This window comes from Acyrthosiphon pisum, chromosome X (assembly GCF_005508785.2).
Source record: "Acyrthosiphon pisum isolate AL4f chromosome X, pea_aphid_22Mar2018_4r6ur, whole genome shotgun sequence".
Lineage (NCBI taxonomy): Eukaryota > Metazoa > Arthropoda > Insecta > Hemiptera > Aphididae > Acyrthosiphon > Acyrthosiphon pisum.
The window spans coordinates 85,265,800-85,284,322 of NC_042493.1; the positions used below are offsets into that span (position 1 = coordinate 85,265,800).

The 18,523-nt window shown below is 27.9% G+C and overlaps 1 protein-coding gene across 6 annotated transcripts in view; it reads right to left on the reverse strand.

Annotated features, from left to right (window-relative positions):
• Positions 1–1,693: 1,693 nt before the first annotated feature.
• The window catches only part of LOC100164827 (transcription factor kayak), a 20,126-nt gene continuing 3,296 nt past the window's right edge, over positions 1,694–18,523 (reverse strand). For 5 of the 6 annotated variants that reach the window (XM_016808498.2, XM_016808499.2, XM_016808496.2 and 2 more), the window contains exons 3-6: positions 4,123–4,579; positions 3,696–4,051; positions 3,423–3,530; positions 1,694–2,709 (exon numbers count right to left, since the gene is read on the reverse strand). In XM_016808498.2, the coding sequence (XP_016663987.1) occupies positions 2,059–2,709; positions 3,423–3,530; positions 3,696–4,051; positions 4,123–4,579 (1,572 nt within the window). In that variant the 3' untranslated portion in view covers positions 1,694–2,058. Of the gene's footprint in view, positions 2,710–3,422; positions 3,531–3,695; positions 4,052–4,122; positions 4,580–6,079; positions 6,887–18,523 lie in introns of those variants that run through there. The other variant, XM_016808495.2, reaches the window with a different exon arrangement.

Sequence of the window (18,523 nt, forward strand, 5' to 3'; positions counted from 1 at the left end):
TTTTTTTTGAGTTTCTCTTAACAATCAAAATCTTGTGTCTTGTGAAAAACATTTCTTTAATTTTTCTTTGTTTTCCTCATGGTTTTTGATACTACTGGGATCAAGATTTTAATATTTTTTTATATCATAACTTTTTACTAAAGATTTAATATCAGAAATATTTAAATCACAAATTTTATGACCTTTCCTAATTTTATATCAGATCAATTTTTTTAAGGTTATTATATCCCTTAAGTTTGGTCTCTTTTTGCTATTGACTTAAGCTCAGAGACTTATTTATTTATTTACACATTTATGCTTAAAGAATTTATTCATTGCATTATTTATTATAATTTTTATTTTTTTAAAAGCTAATCAATTTTCTGATGATTCTATGATAAATTATTATTTGGATAATTTTATGATCTTTTTATGTTAAAAACAATTTACTGATGTTTTGTGATAAATTATGAAAAAGTAGTGCTTTTTGAACTTGTGTTAAATTTATTTTATGATGATTTTGTGTTAAATTGATTCTGTGATGTTTTTGTGTTAAATTATAAATAAGTATAAGGGTAATAATAAGTCTTAAAGGTTATGTTAGCTTATGAGATCTGTAATCAAGTGCCGCACGCCCCCACCTACTACTCAAATCATACAATTGTTCTAAAATACTCAAGTAATTGTGTCTATTTGTAAACCTAAACCATGTTTAGTTTGTTGTTGTCTTGGGGGTAGAGCACTTTTAGAAAACCCGCTATCTAGCCCATATCTTAAAAACAAAGTACTTATACAGAGTAGAACATTTAAAAAAAAATTATAACCATTTATATAGAGTTTTACTAACTTTCAATACATTAAAACGCAAGTGTGAAAGAAAAAACATTGTTTTTATATTTTTTTACTATATTTTTAATTTGTTAAATAAATATCTTTTACAATAAATGATTAAAAAAAAAAAAAAAAAACGTTTAAAATTTACAACTGATTTATGGGATCAATGTAACATTTTAATTGTATACAATATTATATTTAAGTAGAATATTAAAATCAACTATGATAATTCAAAATGATGAATGTAAAAATATCACTTTGTTTTTGTAAATGTTAATTATTCTGAAGTGTATTTTCATCGTTACATTACACTCATCTTTTTTTTAATTAAAATACACTTTAGTATACATAAGTTCTAATAATTAAAAATAATAAATTTACTATTAAATACAAATATATCTTATATGTTTTGTATTGTATATATAACAAGTATGTCTAAATTATATAAAAATTGCGTTAGAAAGAACATAAAATTAAATTATAAAGTCAAAATAATTCACAATGGTATTATTAAAAAATACAACTAATTTACTTTTGAAGTTTCCCTCTTTGGACATGCTTTAAATTAACTTGAAAATATTTTAATATACAGAAGTACATAACATATATAATGAAATAAAACTTGATTTTCTAAAATAAATAAATGTACCAAATAAATATACTCTATAAAATATTCATAATATAAATTAAATTAACTCTTATCAAATAAAAATAAAAATTAGTACTCAGAGTTGGGTAGATGTGATTATAATGTTATAACTATTAATTATAGAATTTGTCTTACTCAATTAATATAGGTATAATGAATTTTTAAATCTTGATTTATATAAAAAGAAATAAGAGCATATTATTTGACAACAAAATCAAGATTCACTTGGGCCAGTTAATATTCATCATTCATTTAACATGCACAATTCAAAATCCGATGAAAATAAAAATAGATCTCATATGTTAGATTTTTCAGTATTCAAATTATGGTAGTTCCAATGCTTAATAAATGCTTATTTTAACAGAAACATAAATAATAATTATTTTTATATAGTTTATAAATTATCATGGCTACAATAAATATATTTGACTAGATAAATTATGATCATGACTTTATTTCATTAAAAAAAACACTCTAAAACCATATCTTAGTTGAAAAATATTATTTTTAAAAATTATTGCCTGCCCAACTCTGGTGATACTTTGTTGACTGACTAATTCGAGTTGACTAATTAATTTGACTAATGGTGACTTTTTTTATGATAAAACACTGTTATTTTCAGTATTTACACCACCATTCCCTGTGCTATTATGTTGAACTTGTTGATGATGATTTTGTACACTTCCACCACTAGATGATACGGGTGTTAATCCTGTTCCACCGTCCATGAGCGAATCAAAATTCAATACTACTACACCCGTAGAGCCATTTCCAGATATTTTTTTACTATTACCAAAATTACCATTGTTAAGTTGCAATAGTGTAGTGGGTCGTCTTCTATGAGGCTGTTGCATTACAGTAGTAGGAATAATATTTATGGAATCCTTGGAATCAATATCGGTTTGTATTATAGAATTATCTTCATGCTTTATTATAATATCATCAACATTATTACTATCATTATCATTGATCACTGCGTTTGTACTAATGTTTTGTTGTAAAGGACTTCCCTTAATTGATGATAGATGATTACTTAATATGATAGGTTTTGTTTCAGAAATTTCATTTGAATCTAATATTGTAGTGGCATGATTTACAGTAGCAACGGAATTTGATAACTGCACATTGTTCATATTTACAGCACATTTATGTTGAGCTAACATCTGTTGTAGATCTGTTTTTTGTTGACGAAGGCCTTGGATTTCCACTTGTAACCTCAACCTCTTATCTTCTAACTGCCCAGTTTCCTAAACAAATATATAATATGACAAAGTTAATAAAGAGTATATAATACAATATTCCAACAATTTTATACAAATAGAAATATTCTAAATATGTGAACATTTACAGAATAATTACTATTAAAATGTATTCTTGTATCTTAATAGCTATAAGACATCACAAACCTATATATTTTTCTTGTTTTTTTTTTTTTTTTATTGAGCTTAAGCCCGGCAACTTAGGCCATTAGATATTTTTGTTTTGTTTGTAGGTTTTTTGTTGGTAGGGGGAGGAACACGTGTGTGTTTGTTTTTGGCAGAATTTTTGATTTGGGCACCCATAGGTATCTGCCATGCCTGGGGGGGGGGGGGATGGCAGCACTTAATCTCCGACACCGTGACTTGCCTGAAGAAAAATCCCACCCATGGCCGAGGTATCAAACCGGAGTCGGTGTTCGACGCCTTAGTCCACTCGGCCATTCTGTCCCCAATTTTTTTTTGTTTATAAATATTTATATTAATATATTTAAACAATTTTAAATTTAGAAGGAATTTTGATTATATTTCCAATTTATTGCTTTTAAAAAAAAAAAAATGGAAAATTGAAAATTAACTAAACTAATTCATAATGATTTACTGTTAACATAAACCTTTAGGTTAACCCATACTGCTGCCATATTTATTTAAGATAAAAATAAATAAGTGATGTCCTATTATAAACTTAATATTTTGCAGTATACCTCTAAAAGTTCATTGGTATGGTCCATCCTGCGTTTACGACAACGAGCTGCTGCCAGCTTGTTACGTTCTCTTCGGACCTGTCTACGTTGTTCTTCTTCAGCTGACATCTAAAAATATTGAGAATAAATAAATAATCCTATGTACACTAAGTGTAAATGAAGCTATGGAATATTTATTAAAATATTAGTTTAAAAAAATACCGGGTATTGTAAATAACCAAATAATATAAGCTACATAATTTTAAAAATTATATAAAGGAGATTTCAACTTACCATTTTGTTGTCTTTATTATTAGTTCGACGACTACCACCTGAACTATTCTTCAATTCATTTTTATTTCCATTTTTTGAACTTGATTTGTTATTTTTATTATTTTGTTTGCGTGTCATTTTACTAGAAGTTGTATCGCTACTGTCTGTTCCATCATCAGCTGCAGAATCATAATCATCATCGCCATCTTCATCATCAGTAAATTGTCGTTTTGTTATACTTCGTGCTCTATTTTGAGGTCTTTGGGTAACTACTACTCCTTGCCAGTGTGAAGATGATGCTGAAGTAGATGAACCTTTTGCACTAAATATAGAGCTTGAACCAGAACTGGTGTTGTTGTTTAATAAGATTGTTGAACCTATGTAAAAAAAAATGTATTAGTTAACTAATAAATTTAATATTTAATAAGTATAAATATAACATATATACCTGATGATTGTTGAGCAATGGGGTTAGTGGAATTGATTTGCAATACTAGTGGTGGCACAAAACCAGCCTGCCTTGATGCAGCCGTTGAAAAAGAATTATTATAATCATTACGCTGCTGTTGGTTTAAAGTGTTTTGATTTACATTTTGGTGGTTTTGTAAATTATTGAGACTAATTTGTTGATTATTTATGCTTTGAAGACTTATTGTTTGATTGCTTAGATTATGTATATTAACACGTTCTTGTAAATCGGTACGATCAGAAGCCCCTAAAGTTGATGTGCTCATGGTAGAACATGAAGACGACACAAGATGATGCAGGTCAGAAGCTGCAGCTGCAAAATTTTCAGATGGACCAGGTGACAAATTAGCTATATCGGCAGCTATGGTACGAAGTGTGGTTGGTGTTAAAGTTGGTGTTGTACGTGTAGGTATTCCACCACAATTGAGACCATCCAACTAGAAACAAAAAAAAAATATTTTTAACTATAAAAATAATACAAATTAAATTACATGTGTTTGTTATATACTAACTACTAATTATTGGTATTTACAAATTATTTGTATTATACATAACTTAAATAAGATCATTAAATTTGAATACAAACATTTCAAAAACACAATACTTTAACAAAATCAGGATAAGCAATGTTTTAACAACATTTTGTACAATAATCCTTTATCCAATTAAAACTTTCAAGGCGAAAAATTAAAAATTCATAGAACAAAATTTAATTTATTACAAATTATTTATTTCCTTTAAAAAATATAATCTAGGTACCTACTTAATACAGAATATTAATTTAAATTTATTGTTAAACTTATTAGTACCTATAATATATTTATATATTTATATATTTATATATTATATTATAAGTAATTCAAATTTTATTATTATCAAACACTCAATAATTTAAGATCTCAAGTTCAGAAGTTTTAAGTTTATTATATTTATTGTTTATGTAAGAGGATAATATGACAATATAATATTGTTGAGTAGTTTTTACAATTTTAGATTTTATATTATTGCGGTTTTTTTTTTATTAAATTATTCTTTAAACTTACCATCTTCAAAATTTGAAGATTAATTTAGAGTATCGATACTTAAATTTTTTTAAAAATGAAAAAATTGATTATTTCCATGATAAATAGATATCGTGGAGTACCCACTGGTTCTGATAAGATTAAAATTGCGCATTTCTATCGTGCTGCAATTAAAATGAATTAGGTACTTAATAATGTGTATTTTCCCCTATTATACACATCAGCCATTCAACCAGAATAAATAATTCAGATAGGCTGAAAAGTTAATGATACCGAGTGTCCAGTCATTTTTTGCTTTTACAACTATATTAATAAAATGTACAGATTAGTTTTTTAACTGCGTGGTATTTTGATAAAGACAAATTTCACATTTTTTTTTTTTTAATTCCTTAAAGTTTAGTATCTATATCTGTTAACTAACAATTAATAGTAAAATATCTACCTATCAAAATCGTTTATAATTTCCGAGAAAAATGTTTTGCCTATTTACAAGGTATTAGTCACGAATCACAATAAACAAATTTATTATGGGTATTAATTAATATAGCCAATATTGGTACATACCTAATATTATTATTATTTATTTATACCTATTAATATATTTTATGTTTACTATAAATTAACAAATCCTAGGGAGAGTGGGATGGAAAATGTCATTGTTAAATAATTATACATATATGTTTTACTTGAATAAAAAAATATACATATATACTATATCACTGTGCCCTCGAATATTGAACGCCCGCGATAAATTAAACTCTATTAAGCTATATGGGCTCACTCGCGGGACTAACGTAGCCCACTACTCCCGAATCCGGCATCGTTAACGTACGAGTGAACCGCTTTTACAGCAAAATAATAGGTACCTAACTGCTTAAAATATTCAAAACACATTTTATATATTATAATATCAACCTTATGCGTGTCGCCAAGGAACGAAGACGTAGTGGAGGTCGGTCGTTTGGTCATGTCATCGTTTAACGTGGTGTAAATGCTGTAGCTGGCGTCCAACTGCATGATTTGCCAGCTACAAGTGCACGCACCAACAGGGTCCAAACAATCGCGGCAAACGGACTCGCTCAAATCGTTGTAGATATCGGACGAAGGTACCATTTGTGCGGATTGAAGCATAATATTTTAAAAATTGATCGGTAAAATGTGTGTTCGGTCTTATCGATTGCAAAAGTGTAAATGGTACGGTTAATAGGAGTGCGCGCCGTTGTATTAGGCGAGAAAATCCAAAAACTGCGCGAAATCGAACGGACGGAAACCGCGATACGATTGCACACCGGTGTAGTGTCGACGCGGAAGATGGATTGGCTACGGCAATCGACTGTCGAGTCGAGACTTCAAGAGTACACTGAATGAGTAAAAAACATCTCGCGTAGTATATTGTTGTGGCGCAGTGGGTGACGGGTGCGAACAATACGAGATACTTCGGACGGAGTGGGAAAACCGTAAAGCGGGCTTGCGCGACGGCGGCGGTCCATGGACGGGTGTGGAGGGCACAGCGGTAGTGGTACGATCGGTGGTGGCGGTACTGGTGAATGGAACTTTGTGTACGCTCGACGGCCACTATTCGCTACCACCACTACCCACTAATTCAACGGTACCCGCAAAACCACTTGGTCCGCCGCCGATGACGCGCCCAGTAAATCCGGACAGCCGCCGCCGCGTGACTCACCGGCAAACGGATTTACGTCACGACGACACGATTCGCGAATGTTTGTCGTCTTGTACCGCAGATACGCGCATTATATATATTATTTTAAAATACGGGTAACCGCCGCCGCCGCTAACCACGCAAGCATAGTCAGCGATAATATATTTATTTTTTCCTAGTATCCTCGGAATCGTGTATGAGTCAATGGTAGATAATTATTATTATAATATGATTATTATTACCATCGCGAGTGGCGAACACATATCCGCACGACAAACCGGTACTAATAATAATAGTAATAACGTGATCAACAATTGTATATTATTTTAAAATATATATATATTTAATTATTACACAACTCTTCATTTTACTTACATAATACTACGTAACTTTATTTTTGATCAATTTTTTTTTTAAATTATACGTATGCGGAATACCTACGTATTGAATTAACTACGTGAGCTATATTTATAATATTGTTAGGCTTAGGATTGATTGAATATGATGACGGATACATTATATTGAAAAGTCTTAATGTCTTATAATAATATTACATATAAAGTTTTAACATTATTATAGCAGTCACTGGTATTTTAAGAGTTTTTTCAATCCGTGTTCATCCGTTGACTTTCGATCCATATAAACTAAGTTAAATATAACTTATAATATAAATACAACTTAAATATAACATACATTTTAATAATTATACTTAAAATGTTGAACCTTTAATTTAGGCTAAAATATAAGAGGCATAATATCATAATTACACAAGTACAATAGTCACTATGGTCATTGGTCAGTTATTAAAAATATTTTAATATTGCCTAGGTTCCTACTTGTCAGTATTTTATGTAAAATATTATATCGAACGAAAAAAATACTCAAGGAAGCATAATGTGTTAACTGATAACTAGTCATTAGTGATTATCTATTGTGAATATTGTAAGTAAATCATTAGCGGAGATTAATAAGCTTAATTGAAGGGGCCGAAAAACTTTATTATTTATATAAATAAATAAATGAAATATGCTTAGGTACCTACAATAAATATGAAGTAGGGGGGCTAATTTTATATTTGGGAGGGTTAAGGTCTTGTCCCCATAAGCCCTCCCGTAGCTCCACCTCTTCTGAAGTATTAAATTATTGTTTAACTTTTGAAGTCTTTTAAATACTCCCAACATTTTTGCTAGCATTTCCAATATTTAGCCACATTTCACAACATATACATTTAGCTATAGAACTTCCCTATGAGGTTTCTATTATCAACATGAGTGGAAACAAAACGTGATAAACTTCGCTAACTTCAAATATCTATAAATTAGATTTTTACAACATATATATAATAAACAACATTTTTTTCACTATTTTTTTTATAAATATTTGAAGTTTAGTTTTTTAAAAAATTTTTTAAGGATATTCAATTGTTGTGATTTAAAAATATTATTAATGGAAACTTGGTACTTTTACATATACTATTATATTTTTCTATACACATTGACATTTTCAAAATATTTAGATTAATTATTAAGTATTGCCTTATAACACAGACTATATTCACACCATTCCATATTAAGCCGGTATTAAATAAAAACCGAATAATAATAATACAGTAGAACTTTTATATAACGGTCACCGAAGATACTGTAAATAATGACCGCTATTTATAGGTGCCCGTCCTACAGAGGTAGAATAACACTAGGATACACTCGATGGGACCAAACAAATTGACTGTTACATAGAAGTGACCGTCCTATAGAGGTGACCGTTAACGAAAGTTTCACTGTACCTATATATAAATAAAATATATATAGGTAGGTACTATTTTAATAATCAATAATACTATAATAAATACAATATTTTCGGTATTACTAATAGTTAATTAAGCCTACTACATTACTAATAGTGGTAATAAATTACCAATTAATAATATAAATATATAATAAAACACACGTATATGTTGCCGAGTTGCATAAAAATGTATTAATTTAATGGTTTACTAAAATGTAATAGACCACTAAATCATACATGGAACCATTAGCTCACTATTGATTCAGTAAATTATTATATTGTAGAAAGGCTGACCAAACGTCTCGGCTCTGAATCGTTTTTTGTGAACAATGATTTGCCGTTGAATTAAAATTTAAAACATCTATTACAATGACCTTGTTCAATTTAGAGAAATACTCAACGCCACAGCAACTTCCCCAGTTATTTTTTCGTTGATTTCGAAAGTGGGTGCTGAGAATTATTTACTTTTAACCTCCAACTAAACAAACTAGATCCAACTTTAAACTTGATATCACCCTCGAAGTTGAAGTTAGAAGCAATTTTACTGTTCTTAAACGCTTCTAAAAAAATATTGTATTTTTATAAAATTAGCTGTATAATTGATATTTTTTAATTGGTAATTGAAAAACTTGTGAAGAATCTTGTATTAAATTAAATTTCCAACATATTTGACCAAAAGAAACTTTTTTATGGACATTTACGAAAAAAAAATCGAAAATGTCAAAAATTTTCAAATAGCTCAAAAAAAGTAGGGATATATTTATAATTAATTTATCATGTTTAGAAAATTTGAGTAACTGGTATTTCGTAAAAAATCTTGTTGATCCTTAATGGCTTAATTGTTTGTTATATTTCTCAGTTACATTTAAAAGTACTAAATACTTATACTTTCGACCCTCTCCGCCTCTCAAAGATGAAAGAAAAACCTAATTAATTATTTTTTAAATTTAAAAATAAAATGTGTCGGTACGAAGTGAAAATAAAAATTTTAATTTAAATATAGAATTCAATTATAGAAATATCTATTCACAGTTTCATCTTTATAAAAGTTAAGTCAAAACTACTATAGTTTTAATACTTAAATGCACCGATTGTTTCGTGAGTAGAGTTGTTTCTGATATTTTTGATACAAATTTCTAATGCAAATATTATAATATAAATGATACCTAACCTATTTGTTATACCCATGTACAGTGTCGTCTGTTATCAACTCAAAATGGTTTAAAAATATATTAATGTATAATATATTATAATATATTTAAATGTTATTAATTAGAGGTATCTACTACCTATATATAACAGTTTTATACTGGTTGATTATTATTTACTGTAAGACATTATCGACAGTTTATCATAATTTATAACCAATGATAAAGTTATTTCATCGGTGCAAATACTAATTTACTGAATACATATACGTTTATATTAAAACAATGTCATGAACTCTTGACTTCATTGTTAAAAAAAAAGTATATATACCTATTCAAAGTAATATACATAAACACAATACCTACATTAATTTGTAAAAGAAATATTCAAATATTTTTTTTAAATAAATGAAGAAATATTTAGTAGAAAATATTTATAAACATATAATTAATATAATTATTTTAGTCTTCTCGGGCTCAACTAATAGGTAGGTAGAAAAAATATTTTAAGAGAACGCAACAGGCCCTGATTTACGCATGTGTATGTGGTGCAAGAACCCTTACTCGATACCGAAAAAAACTTGTGCAATTCCACGCACGAATTATAGTAGACAGTAGTGAGCGTTCATTTTAATTTACTTAAAATATAAAAACTTGCATAGTTGAATGCGCTCTTTTTTAACACAAGAAAAACAAACTCTTGTTATTACTGGCAATCAATTATTTAAATGGACCTACCTAAATTAATTAAGGGGATTCCACACTACTATTTTTATCAGTGGCATACACACGGGGGGGGGGGGAGTTGTCATAATACATTTTTAACTTGTGATTATATGTTCAAATATATATTTATTAGTTTATTACCTACATTTTCACCAAAATATATAAATATATATATTTATATTTAAATTACTTTAGGTGGATTTTTTATCCGTGGGCTTTTTTTCAGTGGGTTTTTTTTCCGCTAAGCCATGTATTTATGTATAATGTTTTTATGTATATAATTTTTAATGTAACCCCCCACCTATTGAAAATAGCTATGTACGCCACTGGTTTTTAGGATCAAAATAACGCGTTCCAAGTTTCCAACGTACGGACTTGGGTTTTATTCCGATAATAATTCTGAATGTATTATGAAGTCAATTTGGAATCTTATAAGTCAGAATTAAAAAAAAAACAATTTTAAAACTGTATTTTTTTTCAAGTGAAATGTCTAGAAATTTTTTCGGGTTGTTTCCATGAAATAATTTCGGTGTTTGGCGTTTTAGGGCACGTGCATGCTGATGCCACGCTCGCTGTCGAAAGATTTAAAATATACTTCATATTAAATTCAAATGGGTTTTCAAAATAATTATCGGAGTAAGACTCGTGTCAGTACGTTAAAACTTAAAACGCGTATAGCCGTATAGGTGTATTTTTAGGTAAGCTGTCACTTTGTACAGTCGGGAAAAATGTTAATTTCAGAACGCGGACACTTTGTACATTTATATAATATACATTAAGTATATATATATAAACAATAAATATAAGTATTAAAGTATATAATATGTTACCGTCAATGATTTAATTTAGGTAATAACGCAAATGGCTAGCCAATATCAAAATACAAGAATATCAAACACTAGGTGCGTAGACGATAATATCGTCAAACCTCAGTGACGACCGAAGGTTTTCTGGGCCTCCTGGGCAAATAAAATTTTCTGAGTCCTAACTTAAGCAAGTCCGGATTAAGAGGTCACGGTGCCGGGGCCCATTGATTTTGAGGGCCCATCTCTATCCTCAACATATATTTTTTAACGCGTCCAATAGTTTAAAAAAAAAAAAATTATTGTAGGTAGGTAGGTAAATTATTATTAAGAATTATAAAATAAAATTGTTCTCAATTTTATATTACGAAAAATTACTATAAATAATGAACTATGTTTGCCAACAATTTTTTTTATTGACCATTTTAGATTACCGATTTAACTGTATAGGTATAAAAAGGTAGCTATAAGAAAAAATTATTGACCTCTTGTAAATTAGGTATTTTAGTTAAAAATATTAATGCATATATTATACTAAACTTTAAAGGACCATAGTTAATAACCTAGCCAACCAAAATTGATCATTTGGCTGTCAAAATGTTCAGAAAAAAAGTTTTGCCAGAATCTATCAAAAAATATAGTGATTACCATTTGAAAAAATAAAGTCAATTTTATTATTGGTACAACTGCGTGTTTAAAAATGTTATCAAAAATTGCTTATCAAAAATAAAGAAACACGTCTTTTTTTGTTTTAACAAAATTCCATATCATTGAATATCGATCCATAGGTAATTGTTAAAAAAAACCCGCCTACAATGACATAAGATACACTCTGTATATACTATATGTTTGTATAGTAAAAAATTATACAATAAATTAAAGTCGTAATGATACAATTATTTTGAAGTTAGAATTGAAAGGGGGCCAACTAAGTGTATGGTGTCCCGGGGCCCAATTGATCCTTAATCCGGGCTTTAACTTAAGGCCTTTAACTTTAAATGTAGGGCCTTCTCACTACACGGAGCCCTAGCGGGGCCACTGTCAATCCCAATGCCTAGATATAGTACCTAAGCATTAACCGTAAATACTGGCAACGTTGTAAAAATCAAATATTTTGTTAATACATTTACAACTATATGACTAGCCAACTAAGAAATTATCTGTTTACTTTAATGTCTACTACTGGAAGACAATGTTGATAATTTTGTTTAACATAATATTTAAATTGGTTTATTATACTAATTTAATCGGAAATATCGTTATTGACTAGTCATTAACGTTAATTGATAATTCCTTAATTCATATCTTTGATAATGTTATAAAGTACGATGTGACATTATTTTTATAATTGTAATGTATTATAAAAAGTAGATTAAAAATGCACTTCAATAATGAACGCAAAAGATAATAATTAGTAATTATTATTTGACAAATTTCGATATCACGCTAGGGAAATATATTTATATTATATTGATAAATTTACTACCGATAAGTAATAAGTAAATTATATAATTTAAGTCATGATCACTCTGCACATAAAAATTAGTTTAATTTGTAATTACATGAATTATAGTTTCAGAAATTCCCTGTAGATATACTATATTGGCATATTGCAAAAGATAAATGCTATATTGCTTTCAAAAAATTAAAATTACTCAACACTAATTAGATAAGTCTGAAAAGTTAATTTGGCAAGAGATTGAGGGAATAAGAATATTATATAAAAATACTTAAATACAATATTGATCATTGTGCTGACTATAACTTTACTGAATTGTATTCTTGTGTCACGCGTCTTGCAAAGTTTTCTTTTCAAAGTTCTAAATTTAATATAATATTGTAAAATATGAAAATTAATAACCTATCTAGTATGCTAACATTATAAAACAACATTGATAATACTACTGGTGATATAAATATTATTTATTACATTTATAATTCATATTTTTATTTTATATACGGAGCATTATAACAATTTTACTAGCATTTAAGCTTCATAACATCATAGATTATAATATTGATAACATAGCAAATAGATAAATGGATTTATATTCTATTCTGTGATTATACATTTATACCTACTACAACTATATTTATGTATTACTTATATTATGTTAATTATAAATCTATTATATTTATTATATTATCATTTTGATTTTTTTTGCGTGGTTTTTTTTCGGTGTACCCGAATTAACGCCTACCATAAAAATTAGTATAAGGTGTTCGAGTATTTTAGGAATTCACGAATTAGTTGAAATAACTAAAGATAAAATTGATATTAACAAAAAAAACAAAATGATTTCCATCGGGAGCAACAGTTGATTTATGACTAGGGCACGAATTTTTATGCAATAAAAAATTCAAAATATGTAAGTATTAATTATGTTAATTTTAACAAAATGTGTTAAAAATCATCAAACATTAAACAAAAAACTTGTAGTATTCTATTCATTTAAAATTTTTAACTATACAAAATAAACAAATGAACCAACAATAACATCTATACTCATTAGAGTACACTAACTAGTTCAGCGTTTCTTATAAACTGTGGAGGTTACTTCAGGGTTCCGCGAAACTTAAGTGCTTTTTTTTATGAAAGCTTTAATGCTTTATATTTGTGAAGTCCTAATATTTACATTTAATTAAATACAGTATAGACATATTTTTTAATGCAAATAATCTTTGCATAAATCATAAATGTATGCATTAAAACTAATGAAACAAAGTAGCGGTTCTAATTATCGAGCTGTAATAACTCATTGTTGAAAGCTTAATAGAAAAAACTAAAAAGCTAAAAAAAAAATTAGGAGTTCCAGGTTGAAAGTGGACATAAAAAGAGGTTCCACGAATAAAAAAGTTTAAGAAACGCTGCACTACATTGTATAACCGATATGGCAGTATATAAAAAATCGTTATCTATTTTATCTTATTTATTGCAAAATTATCATTGAATATATTTGAATATTCTTAACAAAATAATGATTTTTGTCAATATGTTGGTGAATAGTTAAACATAAATAAAAAAACCCGCCAAGTGCGAGTCGGACTCGCGCACGAAGGGTTCTGTACCATTATCTATAATATATTCAACAACATCATCAGTGAAAATTTCAACTGTCTTACTTTCACGGTTCGTGAGATACAGCCTGCTAGCCTGGTGGCAGACGGAAGGACGGCAGAGTCTTAGTAATATTGTCCCGTTTTACCGTACAGAACCCTGAATAGGTGGGTAAGTGGGTGTCACTGTGCCGTACAGAAAGTTACAAGTGGATCACTGTAATGGATAGTGTTACATTTGAATTCAATGATATAATATCATTGTATACGACAAAACGATTATGAGCGGAGACGGACAGTAAGCATATGATATATAACTAAGTATATTTGATGATATTATTGTGAATGAAGTCATTTATTTACCTATTTAAGTGGAACCTTGTATTAAATTTTCAATTCTTAGCTATAAAAGTTGAACATTTTATAAATTTTAAACAACAAAATCAATTAATTTTAGTTTTGTCAAAATTCGAACTTAAAGTTCAAATTCTGATAATATTTGTCAAATTAAAAATTACTTTGTATAAAAACATATAATATGTTCAATTTTTATAGTTCTTACTGAAACTCAAAAATCTTTGAAATGTGGACGTCATTGGACATTTAAACAAAGAATAACGATTTAAGTTTGGTATTTTGTTATCAATCAAAAATATTATTTGACTTACCACGAACCTATATTCACACCATTCCACGGTAAGTCGGCATTGAATAAAACGTTTATAACTATTATATATATAATATAAAGTATATAGGTAAATACTATGTAAAAATATAATAAAATAAATGCGATGTTTTCGGGAAAAATTATTTTAAGCTACCTACTTACAATATTATTAATGATAGGAAAATAAATTACTATGATACCAATATAAATATATAATAAAATATATACTTATAGTAATAAGAGCCGACCATTTTCACTATGAATCGATTTTTATATATGCAATGATATATCATTGAATTCAAATTTAACACATCCATTGCAGTGACCTGTATACCTTGCGACATTTTACTCAATAGTCAATGATGAGGCACACTCAACACCTACTGTTCGGCAGAGCAGTTACCTACTTGCACTATTTTTTATTAGTATATTATTATGATTGAAGAAAAGATAAAAAAAAATATTTGTTGTAATTTAATTTATTAACTTCATTGGTAAAGACGTAAATATTTGTTGATTAGGAAGACGTTCCTTTTATTTATTTAAAATGCTTATTTAAGACTTAAACAGTAAAATATAATACGTATTTGCATTTATTATAATGAGCAATGCAATAAAAGTTGACTTAATTTTAGTTTGGACTACTGAGCTTAATTTCAGGAAAAAATCCTCGATAAAAATTAATAAACTTACTATGAACTTACTAGTTACTACTACAGTCTTTATACAAAAACAAAAACAAAACATTAAACCAAATACCGAAATATGGTATTATGTATAATTCATTTTTAAAGAGCCTTATACAAAAATCTATTAAATAAATCCGGTGTAACAGTTATTTCAGACTAGAGTGGTCAGTTTAACACGTAGAGAAAGTTTTTGTTATACTCATTAGCTAGTGGCGCTGGTGACAGGTATGTGGTGACGGGAAATACCAATATGACGAATTCATTATTGACGTCATGGGACTTCTCTCCTACCATTGTCAGTATTTCGTAAATGTAAAAATTCATCAATAATATTACTATATGGTCAAAACTTAGTGTTCTGTTTTTCAAAAGAATATTTTAATTTGTAATTGACAAACAAAAAAATATTTAGCCGCATATTTTTGAATTCAACTATTTAGAAGTGAATTAAAAATAGTACGCATTATTTTATAATACCATTTATTCTTTAAGAGGATGTCGGAGCATTTTTTTTCTCTCTCTGGCCCACATGCGACAACTTAGACACACAAAACACAAAACATAAGTTTTTTTTGTAGTTTTTCAGCAATTTAGAACAAAATCAACTAAAACAAAAATTATAAAAAAAAAAATGTTTTTGATGGATTGACAAGGATTTATCAGTTATCTAAATATTTTCTCAAACAATTTAATAGGTAGGTATTCATTTAAAATTACAAATTATTTTTATTTTTTAAATCATATTTTAAACAAATTAATAAATAAAATACAAAACCAATAGGTAATTCAAATCCTTAAAAATATAGTCTTCTATAATTTTTGTAATAGGTGATTTTACTGTAAGAGTAATCAAACCATGAAAACCCATATCACATTTTGTCTGTGTTGTGTGTCAGAGAAAACAAAATTATGTTCTGGCCACTGACATCCACTTAGTACCTAGTATGATTTATGATTGTAATCATCAACATGACTGAATTTAGCAAATGTTCCTGCCCACAAAATTTTGTTAACACTAAAATAATATCTAAACAATATTTTTACATAAATTAGGTATTGTTAACTACATTTTTAATTAAACTATTAAATAACACTCAAATTTAAATATATATCAATAACATGTGGAAGCACAGATTGCAGACACATATAAATTCATAGTTGTATTATTAATATTTAAATAATTTGTTCTAATATCAAGTGGTCCATAAGGTTTATTTCACAAAAATAGCAAGATAGGTAGGCACAACTAAGAAATTAATATCAATGGAATTTTAGACTACCTAATTTAATATTTAATAATTATCTTTAAAACTCAAACATATTGAACAGCTGAATACAATTTTTTATGATGATGACATGTAATAATTTAAATAAACCTTTGAAATTAAGCGGCTTAGCTATTTAACTACACCAATCCATAACTTAGTGTTATCCATGCTTAGTCTGAAAATTATATTTTATAACCGTTCTTTATTTATAAAATATAATATATAGGTACCTAACTATGTTATAGATAATTTAAAAAACTCTTATTGTGAATGATATTATTCTACTTAAACCTCGACTTAAACAAATACATATTAAATAAATAGATACGTATTATTATAAATCATACATTAAGAGTATTGAGTATGTCGGCTTTTTAATTTAGAGATTTTCTTCTTATTATATTTTATTAATAAAGTCAATAATATAAAATATGTAAATGATACAATAAATAAGCTTAAATTTAATTCAATTTTATATTTAAAAGAATATTGAATGTATGTACCTAGTTTACATCACCTTAGTGGCTAGTTAGTAATTATGATGGATTTAAGTAATTTAATGAGCAACAAGGTCAAGGTGATATAATGTAACATTATGTTTTATTGAACTTTTTACTACCACCCCACAAAGAACAAAAAAAGCAAACAAATTGTTCTGGGATAATATGTGCACAATATATTTGAAAAGTTAAGTCGTAATATAATATAATATAATATTATGGTCTATTTTTATTTGATAAAAATAATGTACTTCCAAATAGCGTATATACGAGGGGGGTATTTTTTTTACTATATGTATAACAATTAATTAAATTCAAAAAACATTTTGATATAATATGTACATATACCTACAAATAATTCTTTTATATAACTCCTCCCATTGAAAATATCTGTGTAAACAATCAATATTTGTAAAAATCCTAAACACAAATATATACCTATGAATTAAGAGGATGCTACCCATTCATTTGTTGTCTCCGTCTTGCACACGCACGACATATCAAATTGTCGTACACTAGTTTCAATAGTGTGCTGTTAGTTTTGATACTATACTCTGTTCAAAATAAGAATGTGACTCAGCGTCCGAGTTGTGCGAATGGGCGTGGCTTTGTTCCGTGGCAGTGCCCGACACGTTGCCATAGTGGAGACAGCGTCTTACCATATGTCTGATCGCCACCTGACAAAAACTGGTCGCCGCCGAGTCATGTTCTTATTTTGAACAGAGTATAGAGTAAATCGACCTATTATAAACTTTTAGGTAAGAACATTATCTGTGCTTAAGCGTTGTCGATTTTTCAATATTTTCATTTTCAAATACGATAAGGGTATGTGAAATATCAATAATAAAAATGTTTATGTTTTGCTTGAAAATTAAAATATCAAATAAAATGAAACGCTTAAGCACAGATAATGTTATTATCTAAAAAACGTATAATAGGTCAAATCACTGTAATATTATAACTAGAGCGTGATTTCTATGCATTGCATATTTTTTTCCTTTAATATTTTTGGATTTTTGTCAGTTATTCTCCCACGAATCATCATAATTT